Genomic DNA, 13,621 nt, shown 5'->3' with positions numbered 1-13,621 from the left:
TTCTCTTCTGTCCGAACAGCTGATGATCGCTTTGTGTTGACTTGAAAATCAGTCCATCTAAAGTCCATGTTCATCTAAAAAGAGTGAAACACAGCTTTACATCTGATGTTGGAGGGTTTCCTTGCCATCTGTGTCATCTGGAGTTCACCTCAAATGTTTATACCAGTGAATAAAACTGTTTCAGTACTACAATGATTTGTCAGTATACTGGAACAACTGTTCCTTAAACTCAAGAGTCATTCTCAAACCGGCAGTGTTACTGCTAACTTTTTTTGTATATATATTTTGTGGTTGAGGATCTGTCTGAGTGTGTGTTTGCTTTTTCTTTGTTAGACCAGACTCAGCATAGACGATGCGACTGCGTACTCTGAAATTACTTTACTAAGCTGGTGTGGGATACTCTTTTTAGAAATATTGTATATACTGAATGTATATGTGAATTTACCTTTTCACATTTCCAGTATTCAGTCCTGCATCGGCTCTTTTATGGTCTCAGTCAACACTTGCTAGAAGGTGATCTATATTCAGTAGCTACTTGATTCCACATCCGTGGAAGTACACATTTCCAAAGCGAAAATGTGGGAAATAATATCATCCCGGGGAGTGCAGTCAGAAAGGTCTTGTGTCAAACTAAAATATGGGGAAAATAATGTATTTGTATCATCAGATGGCAAAACATCTGGTTTGGTAGAACGTGAGCCCAGCACTAAAACATACTGTTTATGAAGAGAGACGAGGAAACAAATAGGCAAAAAAAAACATAGTATTTTTAGACTTACAGGTTTAAAATAAAGCATCAATCAAGGAAGCACATCAATTGGAAAAAAAAAAAAGAACTGAATAAATTCCACTTCAACCCTTCAGGCATTACTGCCCAGAATGATTAGATTTAGACTTTTTTTCCCAACATAGTGGCCATGTGAAAACATGCTAAAAAAGGTAGAATAATCATTGCATTGCCCCATATTGCTTTTTGCAAATTTTCGAATTCAGTCCCCTGCAGGGTGAATAAAACACAATTACAATGAACTGTGCGGAACATCCTTTAAAGCGCTGCATTTTTCTATTTGAGAGGATGTGAGGCACCACCCCTTACTGAAGCCACAGAATATATCTTCAACCAAGCCCACAAATAGTGAGCCACTTTTCTGTCAATTAGGGAGTTGAGGAAAAAACCCAAACCGTGACTAAAACATCTTCCCTTTTTAAGATGTACGGTTAAAGTGTGACTGTTTACATATATTTATGTAGCCTGCAACACCATGCAAGTATACAAAGAATTTTAGTGGCATGTTTTGTGTTAAAATGCTGACATTTTTACAGAAACCGTCTACAGCAAACTGGCGCTGACAATGAAGACTGCAAAATATTTACATGTCCACTTTAGCATGGAAGCATGTGCTGTGATGTGTTATGTCATGTGCTTGATTTTACCTGTAGAGCACAAGTTTTAGAGGTTTCAACACACCTGGATTCACACTGTCTGGGTTTGCGCTGATGCTATTAAGATGATTGTGATGTTCATAGTCTGCCTGTATTGCTGCCTTCTATAATTAGCTATGATAGTAGGAAATGTTCTTAATTACTTGTGTGTGTCTCTGGTCTTCTGAACCATTGCTAAAATGAAGCTACCCTGACACGCTTTCTGTATGCTTTTGTTATTCAGAAAGGGTAAATGGGTATCAAGCTGACATCCAATAAGTCATTCATAGAGATTTTGTCTTACAAACATGTCTGATGTGACTAAACAAGTTAAAGCCCTAGTAGCACACTATTCATACAGTGATGATTTTCAAATGTTTAAAAAGAGATGGGTGCTTTTTTATTTTGCTTTGAAATGGAAATGACTGAAAGCTTTGTTGGACGGATCTGTCAGGGAGGAACAATACATGTGTTTTCTTTTGAACAGGAAGACCTAAAAAGTGTTATGTGTCTAGACAAATAGCAGTGACACAGCCATCATTTATGTTTTGTTCTGAGATGGAGAAGAAACATCTTCATGTCTGTTTTTAGGATGCGCATAATGAATATGAATGTTGACACGCGACGAGTAGGCAGCTGCCTTTTAAGTCTTGGGTAGTCGCATCACAATGCTGTTGTTCATGAAATTATTTATTTAAGTGAACGTACATTTATTGATTAACTTCCTCTTGGAGTCTTCTCCATCACTTTAGGACATTAAACACACCAAAGTTAAAAAAAAAACCCTTAAAAGTTCAACATTTTCAATTATTTACTGCTTAGCTGTTACAGCTTAGTTTATCTCTTTTACCATCATTGTACCAGCCTCATATAGCTTCTAAATCTCCCTCTGCATGGTGTCTCAGTGTGTTGGCACTGAATATAAATGCTGCTGTTAAACATGTATAGAAATTGATCAGTCTCCTGTCTTGTTGATCTGAAATGCTATAATCAAACCCAATGTCTTTATGTACACCTTACGTCATGTTGCATGAATAGTAGGCAGTTCCACTTTCTGATAGAATTTGGGTCAGCTGCACATATGTGTTAGATACTGCAAGTGCATTAATTAGTCTACAGTTTCACTCTCATGTCTAACAGTTGGACGATGGCAAATCTGCTGCATAGTCTCTTGTAAAAACAAGCTTCAGTGTGCTTCTCCATCTGCTCCCTTTCTTTCTACTGTTCAGTTTATTTTTGCATCATCTTTTGTGATTGGAGGCAGATCCAAGCGATTGTGTAGCTTGAAATAGGTACAGTCTAAACGGTAACAATTTTTACGGGCTGCACGCAGATGGCCTCAGAGGAACCCTCTCAAACTGTTGCTGATGATTAACTGCACATCATGCAGGCCTTGAGTACATGCAAACGTACAGCATGTTGATGTTATGTCCTCACATCCTTTCAGAACAACTTCCTGATTTTGGTAAAGCTGCTTCCATAGTATGCCTGATCTCCAGTCTTACTTACAAATCTAGACACTGACAGTGTGTTGTTCCATGGAGAAACTCGAAGTGAACTGGATTGATCCCCAAAGGGAAATGATATAGTTGCACTGTAAATTATTGAGGAAAAATGAATAAAAAAATTGAATCTGAAATCAGTTGTCAAACCATTAGAAAATTGGAAGTGGACCACAAAGAAAGCCATGGTTGAGATCTTTTAAGATGGCCATGTATGTGTTGCATTGTTGTGTTCGTAGCTTGGCAACAACTGATTTGTTGACATCTACAACGCCTACAGCGTTAGCAAAACACAAATGCCAAACACATTTGCTTTGCCATGGGAAGCTTTATGAATGTAAAGTTTACTTTGATTCCCAAGTAATGCTTATTTATCTATTGTTGTTACAATACTTTACATAAAATAGTGCTGAACCTGACAGGGGAAAGAGGGAGATCAAAGAAAAAGAAAGATAAACGAGACAGAAAGAAAAGGATCAGAGAAGACAATGAAAAACAAGAAACCAGACAACTAGCTGCTATATCTGTAGAAACCAAACAGAAAACATCCGGAAAACCATCATGAGCACCAGCAAGTAGACAAACAGAGACGGGAGAAAAAAAAATACAAGCTGCAACAACACCAGCAGCAAGTACATATAACATAACTGTGGATATGGGTGATTTGAAACCACAGGACACATAGCAACTTTATGATAAGCATGTGACTGGGTGAATGAAAGTGTTTGAGTGTATGAACATGCAATATATGGTACAGGTTTTACATGAATTTTGCAGAGGGCGACAACCCCCCGATAGTGCTCTCTAAAATAGGATAGATATAATGCACCAAGTCAAATTGTTCTTTTTCTTTTTTTTTTTTTAAACTGGTTACAAAAATCACTCTTTATTTTTCTCCTGACATTGTTTAACAGTAGTTGTTAACATTTCAGTTAGATTACTTTTCCGCCACATATTTTTTTCAGAGGTATGAAGTAATTTAGTTTCACCTCCAAATGCAAATGAGGTCATGGTCTGATATATTTCAGCATTCAAATATTATGGAGGGGTTTGCCCAGTTACAGTTGCCTGTTAACAAAAAATCTCTCTTTAGAGCATTTATTTAGTTACTTCGGTGAAAGTAAGAAGGTCATACTTGCCCACCCCCTTTTTTTCTTTTCTTTGAGTATTATGTACATTAACAGCATATTGGAAGCTGTGCAGTAATGGACCTTGTTTACTGCCATGAAGTCACTCTGCAGCAGAAATCACAGTAACTTTTGCATCAGCAGAGATGAAAATCTAGATGAAAGTCTGCTGTGAGAATTGCGAGGTCTAATTTAGCAGAGCTTTCCTGACTGCAGGCCAGAATGGATAGAATAGGGATTGAAGCAGTTCAACTCCTAGACACTGTATTTTGAACTCCTCTTACCGTGTAATAACACTGCTGGGGACACTGATGCTTATACTGCAACTGTGATTGGAGTCAGCTGTGGCCATTGGATTTACTGAAACCACAAACAAAAGAGTTTTTTTTTTTTGGCTGCACTGTGATGTTAAAGACTGCCAGTGGCTTGCACAACAAAAGCATTCTTTCACGATGGGGTGGGTTGGTAGGACACAGATGCGGACTCAGAGATGTAAAAAGCAAAACTGATTTATTATTTAAAAAAAACAAAGTTAACACAAAGCGTGGCTGAGCCGGATGACAAAAACTAGACTGAGAAAAAACAAAACATGACCATGACTGTGAGAAAACAAAAGACTTAGCTTAGTATGACTTGGCTTGACTTGAGACCATGAGTGACGGTGAGGATCTGGCAAAGTGCATGGGGAAACCTGGAAACTAAATACTGAGGAGGGTGATTGGTGAGTGAGTGCAGCTGATGGGGAAAACACAGGTGAGGGAACTGAAGCTGATGGCAGGGCAGTAGAAAGACTGAGGTGGCATATCATGGCAAAAACTAAAAACAAGACCTGAACCTAAAACTTAACAAAACTAAGACATGAAAAACTAAAACATGGTAAAACTAAGAACTTAAACAGAAACTAAAAACGTGTCAAAAACCCACAGACATGACACATTCACAGCAACTTTGAACCAGAAAGTGTCAGATAAATTGGGCTTAATGGAACATTTTAGTTTAAATCAGGTACTGTTATTAATTTCTGCTTTAACAGCCATGTTTGCGCTGCATTAACTACTCTACACCTACTGCTACTTAGCTAGCGGTATTTGTTTTGGGTAAGGCTATTTGCACCCCTGGTACAATTAGCACTGTATGCTGATTGTACCCTGGTGCAAATAGAAGTGAATGCTATTCGTACCCCGGTGCACTCAGCAATGTGTTCTATTGATACACCGTCTGGTGCAATTAGAAGTGTATGCTATTTGTACCCCGGTGCAATTAGAAGTGTATGCTATTTGTACCCCGGTGCACATGGCAATGTGTTCCATTACTGTAATAGCCCCTCTGGTACAAAATGCAATGTATGCTATTTACACCCCTTTGCATTTACACTGGCATATTGATCACATAATTAAATTTTAATGCAAAATCTGCAATGAAAATGCCTCTTTTATGATACTCGCATTCTCATTTACAGAGCTATGATCTACTTATTATAAGACATTTTTTACATGACTATGTCTCCCGTATGGAGGATTACGTCGCTATCCATTAGGCCAGAGATGTCCTCAGCTAAGAGTTAAGAAAGACATCTATATTTCAATTTAAAAAGATATTAGTGCCATCAGAATTCTTCGCTTTCTGATAAGGAAAAAACTAATGTCCGCAATGGCCTTTGTGCTCACGAGCAAGGTGTTTTTGGTGGTAATTCACGGGGTGTGAAGAATCACAGATCTATAAAGAACCTTCTTTATAGATCAGTGGTGTGAATAGTGTAAGGCTATTGTACCAGGGGTGCTAATAGACATTCAGAATAATGTACGCTATTTATAGCAAAGTGTGCTATTTACACCCTGGTGCACTAGCTAATAGTTGCAATCAAAACTTCCGTTTGAGAACTGAATTGTTTTTCAAATTGCGCACCTTCTCTGCAGAGACGTTGGTATGCGCACTATCACTTCTCACTGCCAAAACGCAACGGGCAAGATTCGAACCCGGGACTCCTGCATTGGAACCGAAATCGCTTACCACTAAGCTAGTTGATCATATACGTCTCTGTGGTGTGCAGGTAATTTTATAGTTAAAGGCAGGGTAGGGGATCTTTTTCTGGAACATTTTTTTACATATTGCTTGAAATACTCTTCACACCCCCATTGCAACCAATTAATTAAAAGTTTTGACACAAATATGAAAAGTTTTAGTGGCCTCTACAACGTACAATCTAGGAAAAACAGTATCCAATCATACTGAACGGACCGTTCACAATGATTGGATTCTGATGCCGTCTATCAAACTGCAATCTGCTCCTCCCTCCCCCTCCCCCTCCTTCCCCCTCCCCCTCCTTCCCCCTCCTTCCCCCTGTGCGCGTACCCTGCTCCGTGAACGAAGCTTGGCAGGAAGCTAAACTAGAGCCAGCTTGGCTAGCACCTAGCATTATTAAACGTATAGTTAGCATAAACTAAATACTAAATACGGCAACGATCGATGCTTGCTGTCAGAACAGCGCTCGTGCACCTTTGTGCTCGTGCGCGTTCATGTACTCTAGAGGCGTGGCTTCGGGGGGAAAGTGAAGAAAAGGGTTGGGACTTTTTACCTGTGTATTTTCAAAATGCAGCTTCGTTGGACTCAAAATCCAGGATCTCCTACCCTACCTTTAATATGGCTGAACGTCATGATCGCGAAATTTCTAAAAACTAACAAACTGACGATTGTAATGTGTTCACTGAACATCGATTATGAAAATAAAACACAATGTTTCCATCTAGTTTTTAATTGGAACAGATATTAGTGCCGAAACCTAGCAGTAGTCTTCACTTTCTGATGACGAAAAAACGGATGTCCGCCATGTTTTTTTGTGCAAGCCAGCAGCTTTACGTCACGGGATGTGAATAGCTCAGCTGTGTGGCCAAGGCTATTTGTACCAGGGGTGCAAATAGACACTCCGATTTGTTTTTCATGACAAAGATTTTGATAACATTTCTGTGAATGACTGTTTCTGTAATCTTTCATTCTGAGATCTTACTACTGAAGCCTCTCTGTCTTTCTACGTTTATAAAGGTGCAAAGGTGCAAAGTTTTTGAAAAATAACTGCTATGGCATTATCTGCCCTGGAATAAGCTAAATTCTTCCTTGAAACTGGCTTTTACAGAAATTAAAAGAAATTGCATGTGAACATTGTGAATCGGGAAATTGTGATATACTTCACAGACCTCGAAAACTGATAGAATGTACTTCTTAACTTCCCCTCAATGAAATGAACTACCCTGGTATTCTAATACTCTGGATAGTTCTGTGAATAGTCAAGGCAAGTTTATTTGTAGAGCACAATTCGTACACAAGGCATATCAAATACTCAAAGCGGTTGTCTATCTCACAGCTCGTTTCGATGACTTTCCTTTAGAAAAACACTGGATACAATTGTCTGTTCGCTTGATAAGATATGTTTTTGCAGTTCTATGTTTTGTTAGAGCAACCAACACAAAACAGCTCAGTGTACATGATGTATGTTTATTTTATTAATTTTTTTTCATCAACTGATCAAGAGTAGAATAGTCTGGAAACAATTCCAATGCATTTCTACATTTTTTTTTTTTTTTTTTAGGAAAGATTTGAAGCTTACATAACATGATCAGAACCTAAAGGGAACGCACACCAATATGACTTGTATATGTTAATATGTTCGAAATACTTTCTCACACTAAAACGTATTGTTAAAAACACATTAAATGTTTTCTATTTCTTCAAAATCCTCAAAGTTTATCAGATATTTTGAACTACAGTGCCTGCCATTAATTTGCATGCACAATACTTAGTTCTATAATGACAGAAAATGGCCAAGCTTGACAATTACCATATTAATAATGTTGCAGCTTTTAGCAGCCAGCAGGAAATATGATTCAGTGACACATGCTGCTACTTTTGGTCTTTGTTTCCTGTTGAAAGGCAACAAGAGAAGTAAACCAAGTCTTTATACATTTCTGAGATGACAGATGGACCAAAAAAAAGATTTTGAAAGACCACACGGTTACCCTCAAAGAGTCCTCTCTGATTTCTTTTGATACCTTTTTCGACTGGTGCTAACAGAAAACAGCTCATGTTGTTATTGTCATGTCATTTTGCATTGGAGGCCTATGTCACTTCGTTGTGATGTCATCACATCCAACTAGATCTGAATGCTTAAGGACAAAAGCTTTCTGCATTTGCAAAAGTCAAGTACACACAACAAGTCTCAGTGGTTTGCTGTCATTTTCATTACCACTATCATTTAGCTCTATACCTGAGGGTCACACATTTGCTGTCAAACACTGACTGAAAGTCATTGTTTACCAAAGAACCCTCATTGTTAAATTTAACACTGCTCTCAGCCATTCAGCTCTGCATTCAAACACAACAAAACCGGTCTGTAATTAAACCACAAATCAACAGTTTGGATTTGAATTTAACTGTCTCGTGAGACTTTGTAATAACCAGCATAAATACCGCCCACAGTCAGTCACAACATGTTTACCTTGATCAGCAGCTGTCAGACTGTGGAGCTCAGTAGTTAGCATTGAAATACAGCCACTGCACAGACACCACAGACCAACACTTTCTCCTTCCCGCCTCTTTGATTATCTTCATCTTGTTGTACATTTCAACTAATGTCTTCAGTGTTGTCTTCTGCTGGGCTCGGGTTCAGATTAAAAAGTCGAACGGAAGTTGAATTTATCCCACTGTAAAATTTAGTATGGAGCTTTTCGGAAAGGATTCACTTTATCACCACTGCGCATAATGCTCTGCGACATCAACAACGACGAGTCTTTTATTGCTTTTATAAAACCAAAGACACTGTTGATGTAGTAAGCCACACAAGCCATAATAATTGGGGTTCCTTTTATTGGTCAAAACGTGGAAAAATTATTATAGATATTGGTCTTAGTTCCATTATCTCTGGCCATGTGGATGGATGACATGAAATCTAGCCAACAGGAACTCACAGGCTATAAGCCTCTAACTTGGATCTCCCTGCAAGCCCTTATACTGACCTTTTGTTTTATTTTATTCATTTGTAAATCCAAAGGTGGATTCCGTGTACTTGGAATGTGGCTCAGTATTGTTTCGCTCAATCTATATTTAAAGTGTACTTAAGTATGCTGGAGCCCTGGCAAACCAGTAAAGACTATATATGTGCTATAAATTCTACACACAGCATCTACTGGAGGTAAACCCTTAAAAATGGTGCTCTTTTTCACCCTCTGCACTTCTCTCTAAGCCCCATAACTTCATAAAGTAATCTACGACTTGACTGATGGCTAGTGGCCTGTAACTGTATCCTAAATTAATTAGACATGACAGTGGGCATTTTTCTATTGTTGTTTTGATTTGCAATTTGAGGATATGAATAGGAAAAGATAAATGCAAATGATTTAAAAAAAAAAAAAAAAAAAGCTGCTAATGTTTTGGTACTCACTCACTGAGGATTTTGCTTTTCAGGAAATCTTAAGGAACGATAGGACGAATTGGAAAAACTTAGCGGAAGTGTCATTGTGTTCCTCTGTGGAATTATTTTCATGTCCTGTAGTATAAAAAACAGCCAAAAAATCATGTCTGTGAATACAAATGAAGAGATAAAGTTACACGAATGTCTTGCGTTTTGCTGTGAGACAGTTGGACAATGATTCAATTGTCAAATGAGCGTTATTTCTCTTTTATTGATTCTTGTGCCACAAATAAGTTGATACGTCGTTCATTCTACACTGTTCTGTCGCGCGGTATCTTTCAAAGTTGTTTGCTCAATAACAACTGCTTTTGTGAGGTACCTGTCCACACCAGAAATTAACATTTTTCATTGTTACAAAGAAAAATGTTTTTAGCTTCCCTGCCAAGTAATAAATCAGGCAGCCTGTAATGTACACTTCACATACTGAAAGTATAGTTTGTTTACAATAAAAAAAAAAAAAGTGAGAATCCTAATGCCAAGCACGAACTGAAAACCTTTCCCAGAGGAAATATGTACAGTACCCCTTGGGTCTCTTAAGCTACCTTCCTTCCCTCACACCCAGCATGTCCTCTCTATCCTTACAAAGCCCGCTTGAAGTGTAGACTCTGTTTGCACTCGAAAAGTTCCCAACAGGCAAATGGTACAGAGAAACCAGATATGTAAAGCAGAGCCCAAGATATGCCTTTTTGTTCTACGTCAACAAAATTCTAGATCCTACAGTTTCAACAATGTATTCTTGTGTCTTTTCCTTTGTCTTTTTTCCCAGGAAAAGTAAATTTCAGCAACACTATACTCAGACATTGTATAATACAAGCTTTATTCTTAAAGCCTAACTTTAAAATTTTATATATAAATATATATTAACAAAATAAACATATCAAGCCTGACATGTTCACTGTTGATTAAATGCTTTTTCTCATGTTGTCTTTTTTTCTGTCTTTTCCTCATTCAGTGCCACCAAAAATCATCAACCTGTCGAGAGATATTGTTGTAAATGAAGGTTCCAACATCACCCTGATGTGCCAAGCCAATGGTAAACCAGAGCCTTCCGTCAGCTGGAAACTCGTCTCCAATTCAGGTACCTTACTAGTCTGAAAAGCAAGTTTCTAGCTGCAGAGAAATTTTCTGATGTATTGTCATTTTAATGTATCACACGTTCTATGCTTTAAGTCCCATCTGAAGCTTTCTCTCCCCCTCCGCCTCTGTGTTTATCATCCCTATCAGTGACCTTGCTTGACTCTTAGTTGATTTCTCGCTTCACTTATTAGCCATCATTACCTGTTTGCAGATCATCATCACAACACGATCATTCACAGGAAAATAAACTGGCCCTGTTGTAATTGGACTGATTAATTATGATAATTGAATGGATGTAAATGTTCTGGTGTCAGTTTGAATGACAGGATTAAAGCAGAGAAGATGAACACAGTGAGGATTATTATGCATTAGACTCGCATGCCATGCCAAGTGTGTCCAAAACTGGGTTTTCTGCTTTGTACATTCTCAATGGCATTATTCCTTTATTGCTTCCTGAAGACTGAAGGAAACAATGTGTTAGCTGCTATTTATGTATGCCTGTATATCCATGCTTTGCTTAATCAGGCAAGACGCTTTTATTCCCAAACCCAAGCTTTTATTCGGTATTCTATGCTGTCCTTTGTTGAAGCTGGGATTTGGGAATTTAAATCTTAACATGGCACGAGTGTGACTGACCTGTCTGTATGGAGATAAGCAAAGAGAGGGGACAGCGATTGCTTCTTTTTGTGCAATACTACATGCTTGTGCAAACACTGCTGTGCCAATCCCGTCTCTTGGAAATTAGAACCAATTGTTTTTCCCATTTAGATTTAGGGGCAGTGTAATGGTTGGCTGGATGACTTTAGAGGTAGTTTTTGTCAGAAATGACTGAAGTGCTCCATTTCGGATCTGCATGAGGTGGGAGACCACTGTGGTGGATGCTCGTTGCACAAATCACTTGACGCTCACAACGAAGACTGCAGTTCACAGTCAGTGCTGACTGTGTAGATGTCTTCAACCCATCTCATGACAAAACATGTAGTAGCTACTTTGGTCCAAAGTGTAAAACATCGCCGTTTCACAACAACAGCTTTTTTTTTTTTTAATTATTATTATTATTTTTTTCTATTATTTAAATATGCACAATGATAAAACATTAAAATACATTTATTAATACAAAGGCCAAAAGAATGTGCAGGAGAGGAAAGGAAGCCCAAGGGCTTATATAAACCCCCCCCCCATACAAAACACTAAATTAAATCAACCAAGAAAAGAAAAGAAAAGAGGAGACAAGGAAAAATACAGAGAGAGAACAAAATCACAATTTCATTTCAATTGAAATTTTGCCTGAACAGAAGATACCTCACCAAACTAGACTTAAACATTTTGTAGGAGGATAAAAGCTTGAGACTTCTGTCTAGGGAGTTCCAGAGCAGGGGACCATGGAATTTGATAAAACATTTATGTCTGGAAGTTCTACAAAGAGGTAAAAGAAAATTGTTCTGACCTCTTACTGAATATGAGTGAATATCTGATGATAACAAAAAGAACATATGAAAAGTGCCTGGAAGGTCTTGTTTACAATGAATGAAATTAAACATAAACAGAGATGTTTGAAGCATATTAATAGAAAAAATTGACAAGAGTCTGAATTTACTGAATAAAGGTGCAGATGGCGCCTGATTTGTAGAGTTTGAAATCATTCTTAAGAATCTTTTCTGAATTAGGAGTATCTGGTTAAGGTAAGAAGAAAATGAGGCACCCCAAGCAATATTACAATATGTTAAATATGGATAAATTAAACTGTAATATAATGTCATGAGACAAGATTGATTAACTAAGGGAGCGACTCTTCTGATAATACCATAAGACTTCATAATTTTTTTGCATACATACTCAATATGGTTTCTCCAAGACAATCTTTCATCGACTAATATCCCAAGAAATTTCATACATGAGACTTGTTTAATTTCCAGGTTATTAATTTGCAGCTTTAAGTCCTGCTTAGGAAAAGTTTTATTTTTGTTTCTGAAAAGTATATAATTGGATTTGTTCACATTCAAAGAAAGCTTGTTCATCTGAAACCATTTTGAGGCGTATTCCAGTGTGGTATTAGCATTTCTGATTAGACATCCAAAGTCAGAGTGAGATATGACAATGTTGGTATCATCTGCAAATAAAATGGACAAAGAAGAGTCAGACATTACAGCAAAATCATTAATGAAAATTAAAAACAAAAGGGGGCCAAGAATTGACCCTTGGGGCACACCATAGGATAGTTATGCTTTCATAGATTCATGACCATTAAAGCAAACATACTGTTCTCTGTTACTAAGGTAATCAGTAAACCATTTGAACACAACATCTTGAAGACCATATCTGTGAAGTTTTGACAAAAGAATATCATGGTCAACTGTGTCAAATGCTTTTGAGAGATCTAAGAAAATACCAATAGCAAACATATTTTTATCCAGAGCAGTAGAAATTTGATCTATTGGTTGCAAAACAGCCATATATGTTGAATGCTTTTTTCGAAACCCATATTGGTGTTTAAAGAGAATATTATTATCATTAAGGTGTTTAATAACTCTGGAAAAAACTAACTTTTCCAAAACTTTGGAAAAACACGGTAACATAGAAATCGGTCTATAATTGTTAAAAACACTGGGTTCACCTTCTTTAAAGAGAGGTAATACCTTTGCCACTTTAAGATCATTAGGAACTACCCCAGTCTTTAGTGACACAGTTAAGACATGTGTTAACGGTTTACTAATGTAGAGAACTACTTCCTTCAGCAGCTTGGCCTTGATTTCGTCGTGACCTGCTGCTGAATTTTTAAGATGTACAATAATGTCGATCACTTCCTTAACTGTGGGAGGTTCAAAGTTTTGCAGGGTAGGAAAGTGACCAATGATATTATCTATAGGGCATTTATTAGATGGAGAGATTCTCTTGGCAAAAGTGCTACCAACATTTACAAAGAAGTTATTAAATTCATTTGCTATGTCAGAGATATTGGAGAATGTGGACTTGCCATCTGTAAATTGAGATGGGAATTTTGCAGGTGCCTTTTTCTTGTTTAATAGTTCGCT

At 37.6% G+C, this 13,621-nt stretch overlaps 1 protein-coding gene across 4 annotated transcripts in view; it reads left to right on the top strand.

Annotated features, from left to right (window-relative positions):
• ntm (neurotrimin) overlaps positions 1 to 13,621 on the top strand; it is a 442,255-nt gene that overhangs the window by 392,412 nt on the left and 36,222 nt on the right. For all 4 annotated transcript variants that reach the window (XM_075486521.1, XM_075486520.1, XM_075486519.1 and 1 more), the window contains one exon: positions 10,465 to 10,590. In XM_075486521.1, the coding sequence (XP_075342636.1) occupies positions 10,465 to 10,590 (126 nt within the window). The remainder of the gene's footprint in view (positions 1 to 10,464; positions 10,591 to 13,621) is intronic.

This window comes from Odontesthes bonariensis, chromosome 16, assembly GCF_027942865.1.
Source record: "Odontesthes bonariensis isolate fOdoBon6 chromosome 16, fOdoBon6.hap1, whole genome shotgun sequence".
NCBI lineage: Eukaryota > Metazoa > Chordata > Actinopteri > Atheriniformes > Atherinopsidae > Odontesthes > Odontesthes bonariensis.
The sequence above is the reverse complement of the archived record's forward strand: the minus strand, read 5'-3'. Positions and strand labels throughout refer to the sequence as shown.